Raw genomic sequence first — 12,807 nt, forward strand, 5'->3', positions numbered from 1 at the left:
GTCTCCCCCAAGCCCCCCAGAGGCTGCGGTGGCGTCCACTAACTTGAGACCCACGGAGTCCTCGCCAAGGGGCTCCCGCCGCTTCTTCTTGCTGGCCTCTGACACCTTGAAGCCTTCAGGGAACCAGAGCTGTCCATGCTGCCGCCGGCGCTTGCGGGACAGCAGCACCCCGCAGCCCACGAAGAAGAGCAACACGAAGGCGGCCACGGCCACGTACATGAAGTGCAGCTGCGGGGGCGGGGGCAGCTCCACGGTCTCACCTGTGGGTGCCCAGATATCAGGCGGCAGCTCCACGGCAGGCCGGCAGCCGGGGGGCAGCGGACTGGCTCCGCGGCTGGGTGCCTCCTCACCCGCTCTCCTCCACCCCGCCCCCCAAAATAAGGTCATTTTCTACGCGATTAATCAGAATTGCAAACTATCGCTAAATTCTCTCTTGCACCAGCCGACTATCTGGAGACGGCTTTTACTTTTTTCTCCTTTAAGGGAGAAGGATTAGCCAACTTCAAATCACTGCACTTGCATTGAGCTGTTAAGACAAAGGATTTACAGGGATTTTCGAGATACAAACTTCAACACTTCACATGACACCGATCAATTCTTCTCTCTCTCTCTCTTTTTTAAAAAGCTGTAATGATTTTGAAATAATACCCAACAAAGAAAAATCAGGGGAACAGGGAGGGGGAGAAAAAGGCTCCCACTTTCTGGCAGATGTGTCCATCCCCTGGGCCAGCCACCCCGACAGCTGTCACTACGGGTAGGGAGGGCGCGCCAGACAGAAAATCCCACAGAAGTGCTTCCTGCGCTCTGGACGGCATGACACGCACCGCGTGGGCGGCAAATGGCACAAAAAACAAGAACATTTGCCAGGGGGCGGGGGGGGGGGGGGAAGGCTGGGAGATGCAGCCCCTCCCAGGTAGACTTTCCTTAGAAGCCTGCAAACTGTCCCCCAGGGAGTGGGGCTAGGGCGGGCCACTCACTCTGCACGGCCTCAATCTTGTAAGGGATGTTGAGGCTCCCCAGCGAGGCAAGAGCACCCAAGAAGGCGGCCACATCCGTGGCGCTCTGGAAACACTGCGAGGATGACTGGACACACTGCCGGTTGTCGATCTCCAAGTAGACGATAGATCTAGGGGAGTACCCAGGTCAGGGGGCTCAGACCTCAGGTGCACCCCCACAGCTGCTCCATTTACCCCTTGGGCCCATGGCATCATCCCCATGGGGGAGGGGGCACTCCCAGGATGGGCATAACTGTACAGAACCACCCAGGAGGTGGACAGCGCTCCCTCCAGCCCAGCAAGCCCCACATGGGCACACACAGCAGGTGCTTCTGAGACACTCCTCAAAGTGCTCCCTCGACCACTCTGCCACCCTGTACATCCCACTGGGAGATGCAAGCACTGTTCTCCCATCTCAGGAGTCTGGTCCTCCTCTGGGAACTGACCCCAGGTGCTGGGCAGGTGGGCCCAGGAAGTCTGGGTCTTGTGGGACCCTCTGTCTATTCCGCCATCAGGTTGGGAGGCAGCACCTGGCCCACCAGGGGAGTGGGGAGCTGGCTGGAGCACGCTCACCCGCGGATGTCCATGGGGTCCAGCTCCCTGCGCCGGCGTCCAGCCCCACCAGGGAGCAATGCAGCCTCCACCCGATTTAGCAGGGCCCCAGGCACGGCCCAGCTGTCCACCGCACGTTTGATGGGGTGTTTGCGCAGCTCCTCCTCTCGTCCGTAGTATGGGAAGATCATGGGCTGGCCATGAGCATCACGCTTGAACACCACGTTGGTGTGCAGCAGGCGGCTGAGCTCCCGCAGGAAGTGCAGCGAGTTGTTGCGCAGCTGTGCAGGCGGTGTGAGCACCACCAGCACCAGGGCACCAGCTGCCAGCCGCTCGGGGACATGCTCTGCACAGTCCAGCCCATCCCACTCACACTCCGCGCTATTGCAGCCCTGGTCACAGTGCCCATCACCGAAGTGGTCCTTGCAGTACTGGTCGTACAGGGGGCTGTGGACAGATGGATGCAGGCACGCTCAGGGCCCTGTCCAGCCCTGCGCCCCCGCCGGCCCCTCCCAGAGCCCTGCCTGCACCCGGGTCCTCACCTGTGCCCCTTCTGGGACCCCTCCCTGCACCTGCTTCTCCACCTGTGCCCTGCCCTGGTGCCCCCTCCCAGAGCCCTGCCCCCAGAGCCCCACCCGTTGCTCACTTGTGCCCCGCCCCCACCTCACATGTACCCCACCCCAGCCCACCTCCTGCCCACCTGTACCCTACCCCCTGCCTAAGCCCCGCCCCCTTCCCCACCTTGCTCTGCCCTGCCCACCTATACTCCACCCACTCTGCCCAAGCCCCACCCAAGGCCCCGCCCCCCAACGCCTCACTTGCACTGGCCCTCTGCACGCTGGCAGTCGAAGCCATCGAACAGGCAGCCAGCAGAGTTGCACTGGCTGTCGCAGTGGCCGTTGCTGAAATACTTCCAGCACTGCAATGACTGTGAGCAGTTCTGCCACGGGTCGTTGAAGTTGAGCGAGCAGTCGCCGCCGTCCCAGCCGCACGCATGGTTGTTGCATGCCAGGCTGCACACCTTGTTGCCCGCCTCTTCGTGGCACTCAGGCAGCTCGCAGGCCTCCTCTATCTGTGGTGGGGGGATGTCGAGGCCCAGGCCACCCCCAAAGCTGTAGTCCAGGATGTGGCACAGGAGCCCATTGAAGTTGGCGGGGCACAGGCAGCGGTAGAAGGGGCTCTCGGTGGTGGGCTCGCAGCTACCCTGGTTATAGCAGGGGTTGCCACCCACACAGGGGCTGCCGGCGGGGAACTGGCACTCGGGGCCGGTGAAGGGGCCCAGGCACAGGCAGGTGGGGCTGCGCGGGCCCGAAATGCACGTGCCACCATTGAGGCAGCGCCGGCTTCCGCAGGCCCGGGCATCATTCTCACACGTGGCACCCTCAAAGCCCTGGGGGATGGGAGATAGCGGGGTGTCAGGAGGACAGGTAGGGCCACCTGTCCCTGTGCCTGGGACAGCCCGCAGCCGGTGCCTTGGATGGCACATTCTCCCCACACGGAAGCCCAGGGGTTGCTGGGGGCCGGGAGGGGGGTTGAGGATGACACCAGGCACTGAGATGCTCACAGGCCGTGGCCCTGGAGGGCATGTGGTGCTGCCTTTATCAGAGCCCAGAGCACACACCCTGCAGGAGCAACCCCGACCAACACAGCTGGCCCCAGTGTGCTCACCCACTGTTACCCCCATGTGTGACCCCGAGGTACAAAAGCCACATGGGGATGGTGCAGACAGGGGCATAGCAGGTGCCTGCACCATTTCTCTATAAACCTGAGTCAGCTCTGCAAATATACTTCGGCCAGAAAACCTGGATCTCAGAGCCAGGAGGACGCAGGCCAGCCCCAGCCAGCCCTCCCTGCCCTCCATGTGCAGTGGCAGGGAGGGGGCACTCTCCTGCCCCCCGCAGACCAAAGAGCCCCTGGGACACCTACCGCAGGGCACTTGCAGATGAAGCCACGAGCTGTGTTAGATGCCACGGCGCAGGTGCCCCCATTCTGGCAGGGCCTGCCCTTGCAGCCATTGATGATGGACTCACAGCGGCGTCCTGGGGATGAGAGTGGGCATGAGGGGCCCGTCCTTCCCCGGCCCTTGCCCTGCCCCACCCTGCCCCAGCACCCACCAGTGTGGCCTGCGCGGCACTCGCAGTAGAAGTCATTGACACGCTGTACGCAGTTCTGGGTGCCTCGGATGTCACAGGGATTGGACAGGCACTCATTGACGTCGCCCTCACAGCGCTCGCCAACGAAGCCGGGTGGGCAGGTGCAGCTGTAGCCGCCCACCTGGTCCACACAGGTGCCGTTGTTAAAGCACTTGGGGCCCCGGGAGACGGGGTCGATGGGGGGACTGCAGTCGTCCACATTGACCTCACAGTGCACACCTGCAGAAGCCGGGCACTGTCAGGGACCAGCCACGTGCTGGCCTAGCTCCCTCTGTCAAACGGTCAGGAGGACGGGACCCCACAAATGTTCAGGAGAGGGGATGCGGCAACAGGGCTGCACCCCACACTTGTTGCCCTGTGCCAGTGGCCTGGCTGGACTCCCTCCCTTGGCTCCATCCCCGGTCAGTCCCACACCTGTCTCCTGCCCCATAGGGCAGAGCGGAAGCTCTAGGATGCTTGTGACCAGTGCCTGACTTGCCCACTCGCCCCCTGGACCCCAGCCCCAGGGTGTGGGGGATCCTTACCCTGTGTGCCCCGGGGACAGGAGCACTTGTAGGTGTTGATGAGGTCGATGCAGGTGCCCCCATTCTGGCATGGGTGGGATAGACACTCATTCATTTCCTCGGAGCAGTTCACCCCGTGGTACCCGGCCACACACTGTGCGGGGAAATAGACAAGAGGTGCAGCTGTGGATCAGTGGGAGGCTGATCTGTGGCCCTCTGCACCTGTGTGGGTGGGCGGGGCCACATGAGCCACCCTCCAGACCAGCTAAGCCTTGAGGTTCTCACACCCGGTCTACCCAGAGGGAGACCCAACCCAGCTGACACTAAGGAGGGCCCTGGTAAGCTGAGTCACTGCTTGGAGCAGGGACTAGAGCTTGTCTTGCCAAACAGAAGTGGGGGCCTTGGGGCAGGTATCTGCTGAGCCCAGAGGGACAGCTCTGGGGAAGGAGACCCAGAGGAAAACCATATCCTATATTTCCGTGTAGTCTCCCTCTTCTAGGCTTCCCCACGGGACACCCTCAACAGGCAGTCTTCCCTGATTATCACAGCCCTCCCTTCCTGGAACCACACCTGTTGGGTTTAGTCTCCACTGCTGTCTCCCTTGCAGCCTAGGGCTTGGCACGCACTGCACACACCCCCTCCCCACCATGAGGATGGGTGCCCACCTCACAGGAATAGCCACCAGGATAGTCGGTGCAGGTGGCCCCGTTCTGGCAGGGGCTGGGTGAGCACTCATCCACCTGGTCCTCGCAGTAGCTGCCTGTGTAGCCTGCCTGGCAGCGGCAGTGGTGCGTGTTGCCTGCATCCATGCAGAGCCCCCCGTTCCGGCAGAGGTGGGTGACATTGACGTCTGCATGGGATGTGGGGGGAGGGTGTAGGTGTGAGGCCTTGGGCTGCAGGTGGGGGGTCAGCCAGGGCGAAGGCAGGGGGGCACTAGGGGACACAGCCAGTTACCTTGCCGCTGGGCGGCCACTTCACAGGACACATTGGGTACATCGCAGTAGAGGCCAGTCCAGCCACTGTGGCACTCGCACCGGTACAGGGTGTTGCTCTGCCAGCATTTGCCGCCGTTCTTACAGGGTGAAGAGTCACACCAGCGCACGAGGTTCTGGGGACGGCAGGGGCATCCGTACTCACACCGCCCACCGAGGCCCATCCCACCCGGCAGGTGCACCATGCACATCTGCCAGAGACCTGTGTACCCGGGGCAGGCTGTGAGCCCATCCTACAGAAGTGGAAGCTGAGGCTCAGGGGCTCCCCTGCAGCTGGGGCGGAGGGGCTCGCACTCTCTCTGGGCCCTCGGCTAATCTAGACCCGTGTTTCCTTGAAGGAAGACTCTTCTTTGGAACTATATTTTGTTGGGACTATCTATAAACAGATATCTTATGTGAAAATCTTTAATAAAGATACATCTTTGATACTTTTACATACTTTCTTTTTTTTTTTAAGATTTTATTTATTTATCCATCGTGGGGGGGCGGGCAGAGACACAGGCAGAGGGAGAAACAGGCTCCATGCCAGGAGCCCAACATGGGACTCGATCTGGGGTCTCCAGGATCACACCCTGGGCTGAAGGCGGTGCTAAACTGCTGAGCCACCAGAGCCGTCACTTTTAGATATTTTTTCAAAAAAAAATGGTTCTTGAGAAAAAACTAGCTGCCTTCCTCCTCTGCTTCTTGGTCTCGCTCCATAAACCTCTGCTCCTGACCCAAAAAAGCCCCACTCCCCACTAGATTCCTTAGGAATCAACATGGCCTTGGGCCAGGCACTGGGCTGGCAGTCAAGATCCCCAGAACCACGGGACCATGGCCACTCCTGTCCCCGCTAGCCTGGCTCTTGCCTCACCCACTTGCCAGCGGCCTGGGGAAGCCAACAAAAGAGGGGCCTGGCAGGGAGGCTGTGAGGATGCACTGTGGGTCGACACCCCACCCTGGCCACCTTCTGCCAGGCACTGTGCAGCCCACCCGCTCACCTGGCAGTTGAGGCCCGTGTAGCCCTGCGGGCAGGTGCACCTGTAGGTCCCGTAGCTGTCCTGGCAGGTGCCACCGTGTAGGCAGGGCCGGGAGTCACACTCATTGATGTCGTGTTGGCAGTAGCTGCCCGTGAAGCCCGGTGGACACAGGCAGGTAAAGGAGTTGATGCCATCCACGCAGGTGCCACCATTGAAGCAGGAGCTGGACAGGAGCAAGCAGCAGGGGAGATGGGTGAGCGGAGCATGAGACCTGCCTATGCAGCCTCCCTCAACTCAGACGATAAAAGGGGCCCAACAGCTAGAGCGGGCAGGGAGTAGCCTGGCTGAACTCAGGGAGGCCCCTAACACAGCACCAGGGACCTCCGGCTCTCCCACCACCTGACACCACATTCTCTGCCTTCTTTACAGGTTGTGCCAAGAGCAACTTTATGACACCCACATGGGTGGTGGTAAGAGTAAGAACCAGGAAGAAACCAGAACACACTCAGATACTGAGGGAGATGACCATGTCGGAAACAAAGGATGGAGAGCACTGAGCAAGGAGCCTCCTGGCACCCCGGGCACAAAAGGAAACAAGATGGGTCATAGAGTTGATCATAGAAGGGGGCACACCAGTTCTTCAGGAAAGACCACCTGGGCTCTGGTTCTCACGCTGGTCAGTGGACAAGGGCCTTTCTAGGACACAGTGATTGCCATCTGACTGGTTATACAGCGAGGGCTGACCAGCTGGATGCCTGCTGGGTGCCCCAGGCGGTGCACCTACCCCCCACCCCAGGCTTCTGCCCTGCTGCCTCAGCCTGCACCTGGACAGCCCTGCGCACTCGCCTCTCTGTGCAGTCGGGTGTGTTGTTTTCACAGTGGATCCCGCTGAAGCCCGTGGGACAGGTGCAGGTGTAGCTATCGACACAGTCTGTGCAGTTGGCGCCATGGCGGCAGGGGTTGCTGGCACACTCATTGATGTCCTCCTCACAGAAGGGCCCCTGGAAGCCAGGCAGGCAGTCGCAGAAGGCTGTGTTGACGCCATCTGTGCAGGAGCCGCCATTGTGGCACGGGTCTGAGAGGGGACAAAAGGGCAGGCCTGAGGGGGGCTGAGGGGGGGCACCACTGGTGCCTGCACTCCCCCTCCAGGTGCTCTCCGCAAGCGCTCCCAGCCCCCAGGCTGCAGGCTTGAGGACTGACGGAGTTGGTGTCACCATCTCCCCTGCTTGCTGGGTTTCTCTGGGTCTCAGTGGCTTGTGACACCATGACCCGGCGTCAGGGGCTGATAGCCCTCCTCCCCGGCAGGTCAGTGAGGACCGAGAAGACCACACTGGGTGGGGCCAGGCACCGCGCTGTCGGAGGAGCTCCCAGAACCCACGGTCTGGCTCCAGAGGCTCAGGCTCCTAGGCCACCCAGAACCACTCTCCTCGGGCCACGTGAAGCCACCCGCCCCAGGCACGGCCCCCTCAGGCCTCCCAGTTGACAGCAGCCAGCTCCCTGCCCCACAGCCGCCTGGAAACCTGCAGGTCTGAGAACACTCAGAGGGGCCAGAGTCAGTGGCGGAGGGGGTACAGGGCAGGAGGAGCCAGGCAATGGGGGTGCAGAGCCGGGAAGTCACTCACTGGGCCGGCAGTCATCCACGTCCGTCTCACAGTTGCGCCCCGTGTAGCCGGCGCGGCAGTGGCAGCGGTAGCCGCCGTTGGTGTTCTGGCAGGACGCACCATTGCGGCACGGGGTCTTCACACACTCATTGATGTCGACCTCGCAGGTCTGTCCTGGGGGCGCGAGGGGGTGTGTAGGGTCAGCCCCCACCCTCCCAGCCACGGGGCCTCCTCTGCCCGGGGACAGTCCACTGGGGACACCCCACAGGAAGGAAGGGCTCTCTGACTCGCGACCCCCACCCCCCAACCTTGCAGATTACAGAAATCCAGGGTGGGAAGGACCCCGTCAGGCCCATTCCTGCTTCCAGAGCCCCCTGCCCCAGGGGAAGGAACCCAGGCAGGGCCGCAGGGCCAGGAGGCCTCACCTTGCCAACCCGTGGGGCAGATGCACGAGAAGCTCTCGTAGTCCTCAGATTCCTTGCACGCACCCCCGTTTCTGCAGGGGCTGGGGGCGCACGGGGCCAGCACCACCTCACATGTAGCCCCTAAATGGAAGGGGGACAAGTGCTGAGACCCAGAGCAGAGGGTCTGCGCTCCACGTTATCTCCTGAAGGAGACCCTTGGGCTGGGGGTGAACCCTAGGCAAGCTCCTGGCTGTGTCACGACCCAAACTGGGGAGCTGAAGACAAACCAGAGGGACAGTCAGCTCCAAAGCAGTCCCCACAGGATACAGCCTGGGCCTCGACCCCTCGGAAGCACCAGACCCCAGACTGGAGGCTGCCTACCACATCACAGGGCCCCCCTGCTCCCAGCTTCACACCCTCTCCTCCCAAGGCCCTTGTACAGCCAGCGCCTGGTCAGAGGCCACGGGAGCCACCAAGCAGAGGACAAGCTCCGGCGGCACAGGACCTCGGCACGGGGAAGGGGGTCTCGCTAGAAGCATGTCACACTGGGGTGACTTTCCTCCCTGAGAGCCCAGTAGACAGCCTTCCTGTTTACGGCTGTGGGGGCCGACTCCCGGAGAAGAAAGGAAGTGCTATCTTCCCCGAGGCCCATTATCTCCCAGGCCTGCTGGGGTGATTTTCCAGAGCCTTTCTTTCTGTCTGTTTCCACGGTGACCTAGGCAGGCAGGAAATTCGCCAGAGTTTCCGACAATTGTGCAGAGGGAAGCAGGAAGTGGGCAGACGGGAAGTGGGTCAGCACAGGCCGGCTCCTCCCCACCAGGCCCTCCAATCTCTGATACTGTGTCCGAAAGGGACCTGTGTGCCCCCAGCGAGAGGGCCCCTGGGCGGCTACCAGCCTAGAGCTTCCTCGCTGACACAGGACAAAATCTAGGTCCCCAACTCCCATCAAAGAAAATACGACGCTGGCCACAGCCTGCCCCATGTTGCGGGGCCAGCAGCACAGGCACAGGCCCCCCGCTCCCAGCCCCCTCCGCCTGGCCAGAGAGGGCGGCCTCTGGACCTCCAGCTGGTCAGTGGTGTGGTCTGAAGCCGTCCCCAGAGGTAGCACCCTCTGCCCACTCCCAGTGGGACCCAGGGGCAGCAGTGGTCATGGACGTCTGTCTTTCAGCTCTCTCTACAGAGAGGACCATTTCCTGCAATTCTGTCAGCCAGGCCAACGGTGGGTGCCGGGACGCCCAGGGAAATGCCTCCCGCCTCTGCTCAGCACTCACAGAAGACTCCTTGTTCCCCGACACAGAGAACGTCCCGCCATCAAAGGGATCCCTCAGGCCTGGCCAGCAAGGGCGGGGGCAGCCTGGCCCCAGGGACCCATGTGGTGTGGACACCAGGTCGTGGAGGCCAACAGTCCAGGCCCAGCTCCTGGCCCTAGTGTGGAAGACCCCACCTGCTGGGTGGGCTGACCAAATCAATTATTTGGGATGGGCTCCTATTAGAGTGTCTCCCCGGCATCCCGTATGTTCCTGGTGAATCTGGCAGTGACACCAGTGGGGTGAGGCCTGAAAGTGGCCAGGCCCTAGGACCTACAGGCCCTGCCCTCACCTGTGTAGGGCAGCGGGCAGTTGCACTTGTATCCAGCCACGTCATCAATGCATGAGCCCTGGTTCAGGCACGGGTTGGACGCACACTCGTTGATGTTGGTTTGACAGTTGGGACCTGGAGGGAGGACCAGCAGTTAGCGTGCCCATCACCACGGGGCCGTGGACAGGTCCTGCAGTGGGGCCCTCCTCATGCCCTGGGGTGGAGGAGGAGCCCTACACCCACCCCAGCGGCAGCAGGTGACACCATGGGTCACTCCGTCCCCCCACCAGAGCTCCCGTCAGCCCCACTCACCACTGAAGCCTTCCCGGCATGTGCACACATAGCCGCTGGTCATGTCTCTGCAAGCGCCCCCATTGGCACAGGGGTTGGACTCACATTCGTTGTTATTCACGTCACAGTTTGCCCCACTCCACCCAGGGTCACAGTCACATTTATACCTGCAGAGGTGACCGCAGAACCATCCACAGGTGCCCACACTCCCGGCTCTGCTCCTGTCCTGCATCCCCGCAGCACAGAGCAGCAGGTCCACGTTGACCCTCAAAGTGGGAGTAAGAGCACCCACCGTGCTCAAGACAGCAGCAGGGTTTGGTTATACTACCCCCGGGGCAGCGCCTAGTCCAGGGCAGCGGTCAGCAAGCCATCTGCCGCTCACCCACCACATGGCCTTGAACCGAGAGCGAGGGCCCTGCTCAAGTGGACATCTCTGTCCCCAGGGCAGTGTTGGGCACCCAGCAGGTGTCAGGGACGAAGCCAGCCTTGGCTGCCCTGGGTCCTCACCGCTCCCTGACACCCCATGTGTGAGGTCCTCCCATGCTGGCTGTCAGCACAGGCACCATGGGAGACAGGCTCGGGCCCACGGTGGTGCCCATGTCAGATGCCCACCATATGGGCCAGGCTGTCACCTATAGCTCTGACCAAACCCCCATAAGCTGGGGGCCCCTGCACCTCATCCTCGGGGCTGAGGACTTGCCAGAGTGAGTCACGGAGCTCAGAGGAAGAAATTGTGGGGCAAGCGGTTTATCACCCAAGAGGAGCCTCAGGAGAAGCCGTGTGGGAGATGCACACTCTGAGCACCACCCTCCACCCCGAAGCTGTCCCAACGCCTGTGCCTGGCCGGGAGGTCACACTGCTGGACCTCCAGGCCCCTGCCTTAGGCAACCTCAGCCACCTCATTAATCTGGCTGCGGGCACTGCAACACATGCCCCTTTCATCTTTGCAGTTGGGAGCTGGCTTAGCAGTCGGGCCGAGGAACAGGCCGATGAGTGCATCACAGAGGTGCCTCGGCTCACCTAGGACCTGCGGCCTGAGCCCATGATGGCATGCAGCCCGGAGCTGCACCGTGCACATGCCAGGCCCTGATGAGGGCCCACATGGTCATCGGCCCACGAGCGGGCACCCACTGCAGCGTCTCCTGGGCCTGCCCCCCCGGCTACCCCCCCACAGCCCCAGCGCCTACCCGTTGAGGCTGTCCCGGCAAGCCCCATGGATGCAGGGGTTGCTGCTGCACTCGTTGACCTCGGACAGGCATGTGGGGCCATGGTAGCCCTCGGGGCAGCGGCACATGAAGCTATTGATGCCATCCTCGCACGTGCCCCCATGGTGGCAGGGGTTGCCTGCGCATTCGTCGATGTTCACATTGCACATGCTCCCTGTGGCCAGGGGCGGGGGGGGGTAGGGCAGAGCTCAGACACCCACGTCCTGGGGATGCCCCCAGAACTGGAGCTGCAGTGAGCAAGTCCTGGCCCCTGTGAGCCTCGGTGTCCCCACTGTGGAACTGGGGATGGCCACCCACCCCTCCCTGGGTCCTCCTGGGGCATAAACCCGGTCAGCAGGGACTTCAGCCGTGAACACAGCGCCACCCTGCCTAGTCCGGCAGCTCCAGGAACAGGGCCCATGTCATCCGGCTGCCCAGCTGGGCCTCTGGGGTGGACAGCGGTGGTTGGCAGACAGGGAACGTGTGCCTAGGGGCTTGAGGACGCCCATCCTGGTGCCGGTCAGAGTCCCAGGGCTCCCGTGCCCTCTGCTGCAAGAGGCTGCCCCTGGTCTGCGGGGCCCTGGCCGCTCACCTGTGTAGCCCGGCTCGCACGCACACTCGTAACCGTCGATCCTATCCAGGCACGTGCCTGACTCACAGGGGCTGCTGGCACAGTCGTCCAGGTTTGTCTCACAGTTGGGTCCTGGCAGGGGCAGCACTGTGATCAGTTCTGGTGCCCCGACCCCATGCCCCGACATCCCCCTACCCCCAGCCCAGGCCCCCCCTGGGCACCTGTGGTCCCCTTGAGGCAGGAGCAGAGGTAGGCATTGTCACGGTCCTGGCAGGTGCCACCGTGGCGGCAGGGCTGGCTGTGGCACTCATTAATGTTGCTCTCACAGTGGTGGCCCGTGTAGCCCGGCTGGCACAGGCAGGTGAAGGTGGCCACCCCATCCTTGCACACCCCGTAGTGGCAGGGGTCGGGGTCACATTCATCAATGTCCACCTCGCAGTGGAGGCCCGTGTAGCCTACAGGGTAGGGGCCCAGGGCGTCAGTGCAATTCCCGGAATGCCACCTGCCAGACCTGGCGCTCTCGTCCTCCCCCAAAGGGGAGGACCGGCAGGTGCCTTTCCTCAGGGATGCTGCCCCCCACACTCCGTGCTCAGGCTCTGCAAGCCCGCCCACCCTCCTCCCACAGGCCACTTACCTTCTGTGCACATGCAGCTGTAGGTGTTGGGCCCATCCAGGCACTTGGCACCGTTCTTACAGGGCGTGCTCGCACACTCATCCACGTCATACTGACATAGATGCCCGGTGAAGCCTGTGGCCAGGAAAGGGGTGGTAGTCAGATGCAGTGGGTGCCAGGAGGCCCCCTGGACAAGCCCCAGCTGGACCAGAGCAAGGGGTTCCTGGGAGGGGTTCCCCAGAGCCTGCCCTGGCCAGGGCTCAGAAGACATTCTGATCTCTCCTCTTGCCCCCTTCCTGCCTCCTCTGAGGGGACCCCGGCTGCTGTGGGCACAACCATGTCAGGCTGCAATGAACTCCCCCTCAGTGTCCTGGGATGGCCGACTGACAC

At 62.4% G+C, this 12,807-nt stretch overlaps 1 protein-coding gene across 1 annotated transcript in view; it reads right to left on the reverse strand.

The window, feature by feature from the left end:
- NOTCH1 (notch receptor 1) overlaps window positions 1–12,807 on the reverse strand; it is a 43,539-nt gene that overhangs the window by 6,944 nt on the left and 23,788 nt on the right. Inside the window, exons 10-28 of the mRNA XM_072778712.1 lie at window positions 12,439–12,552; window positions 12,026–12,259; window positions 11,826–11,936; window positions 11,216–11,408; window positions 10,050–10,195; window positions 9,759–9,872; window positions 8,181–8,300; window positions 7,777–7,929; window positions 7,001–7,229; window positions 6,176–6,377; window positions 5,158–5,311; window positions 4,869–5,053; window positions 4,225–4,357; window positions 3,662–3,919; window positions 3,474–3,586; window positions 2,366–2,937; window positions 1,569–1,994; window positions 978–1,126; window positions 44–260 (exon numbers count right to left, since the gene is read on the reverse strand). Coding sequence (XP_072634813.1) covers window positions 44–260; window positions 978–1,126; window positions 1,569–1,994; window positions 2,366–2,937; window positions 3,474–3,586; window positions 3,662–3,919; window positions 4,225–4,357; window positions 4,869–5,053; window positions 5,158–5,311; window positions 6,176–6,377; window positions 7,001–7,229; window positions 7,777–7,929; window positions 8,181–8,300; window positions 9,759–9,872; window positions 10,050–10,195; window positions 11,216–11,408; window positions 11,826–11,936; window positions 12,026–12,259; window positions 12,439–12,552 — 3,823 coding nt within the window. The remainder of the gene's footprint in view (window positions 1–43; window positions 261–977; window positions 1,127–1,568; window positions 1,995–2,365; window positions 2,938–3,473; window positions 3,587–3,661; window positions 3,920–4,224; window positions 4,358–4,868; window positions 5,054–5,157; window positions 5,312–6,175; window positions 6,378–7,000; window positions 7,230–7,776; window positions 7,930–8,180; window positions 8,301–9,758; window positions 9,873–10,049; window positions 10,196–11,215; window positions 11,409–11,825; window positions 11,937–12,025; window positions 12,260–12,438; window positions 12,553–12,807) is intronic.

The sequence above is a fragment of the Canis lupus genome, chromosome 16 (genome assembly GCF_048164855.1).
Source record: "Canis lupus baileyi chromosome 16, mCanLup2.hap1, whole genome shotgun sequence".
NCBI classification, from domain to species: Eukaryota; Metazoa; Chordata; class Mammalia; order Carnivora; family Canidae; genus Canis; species Canis lupus.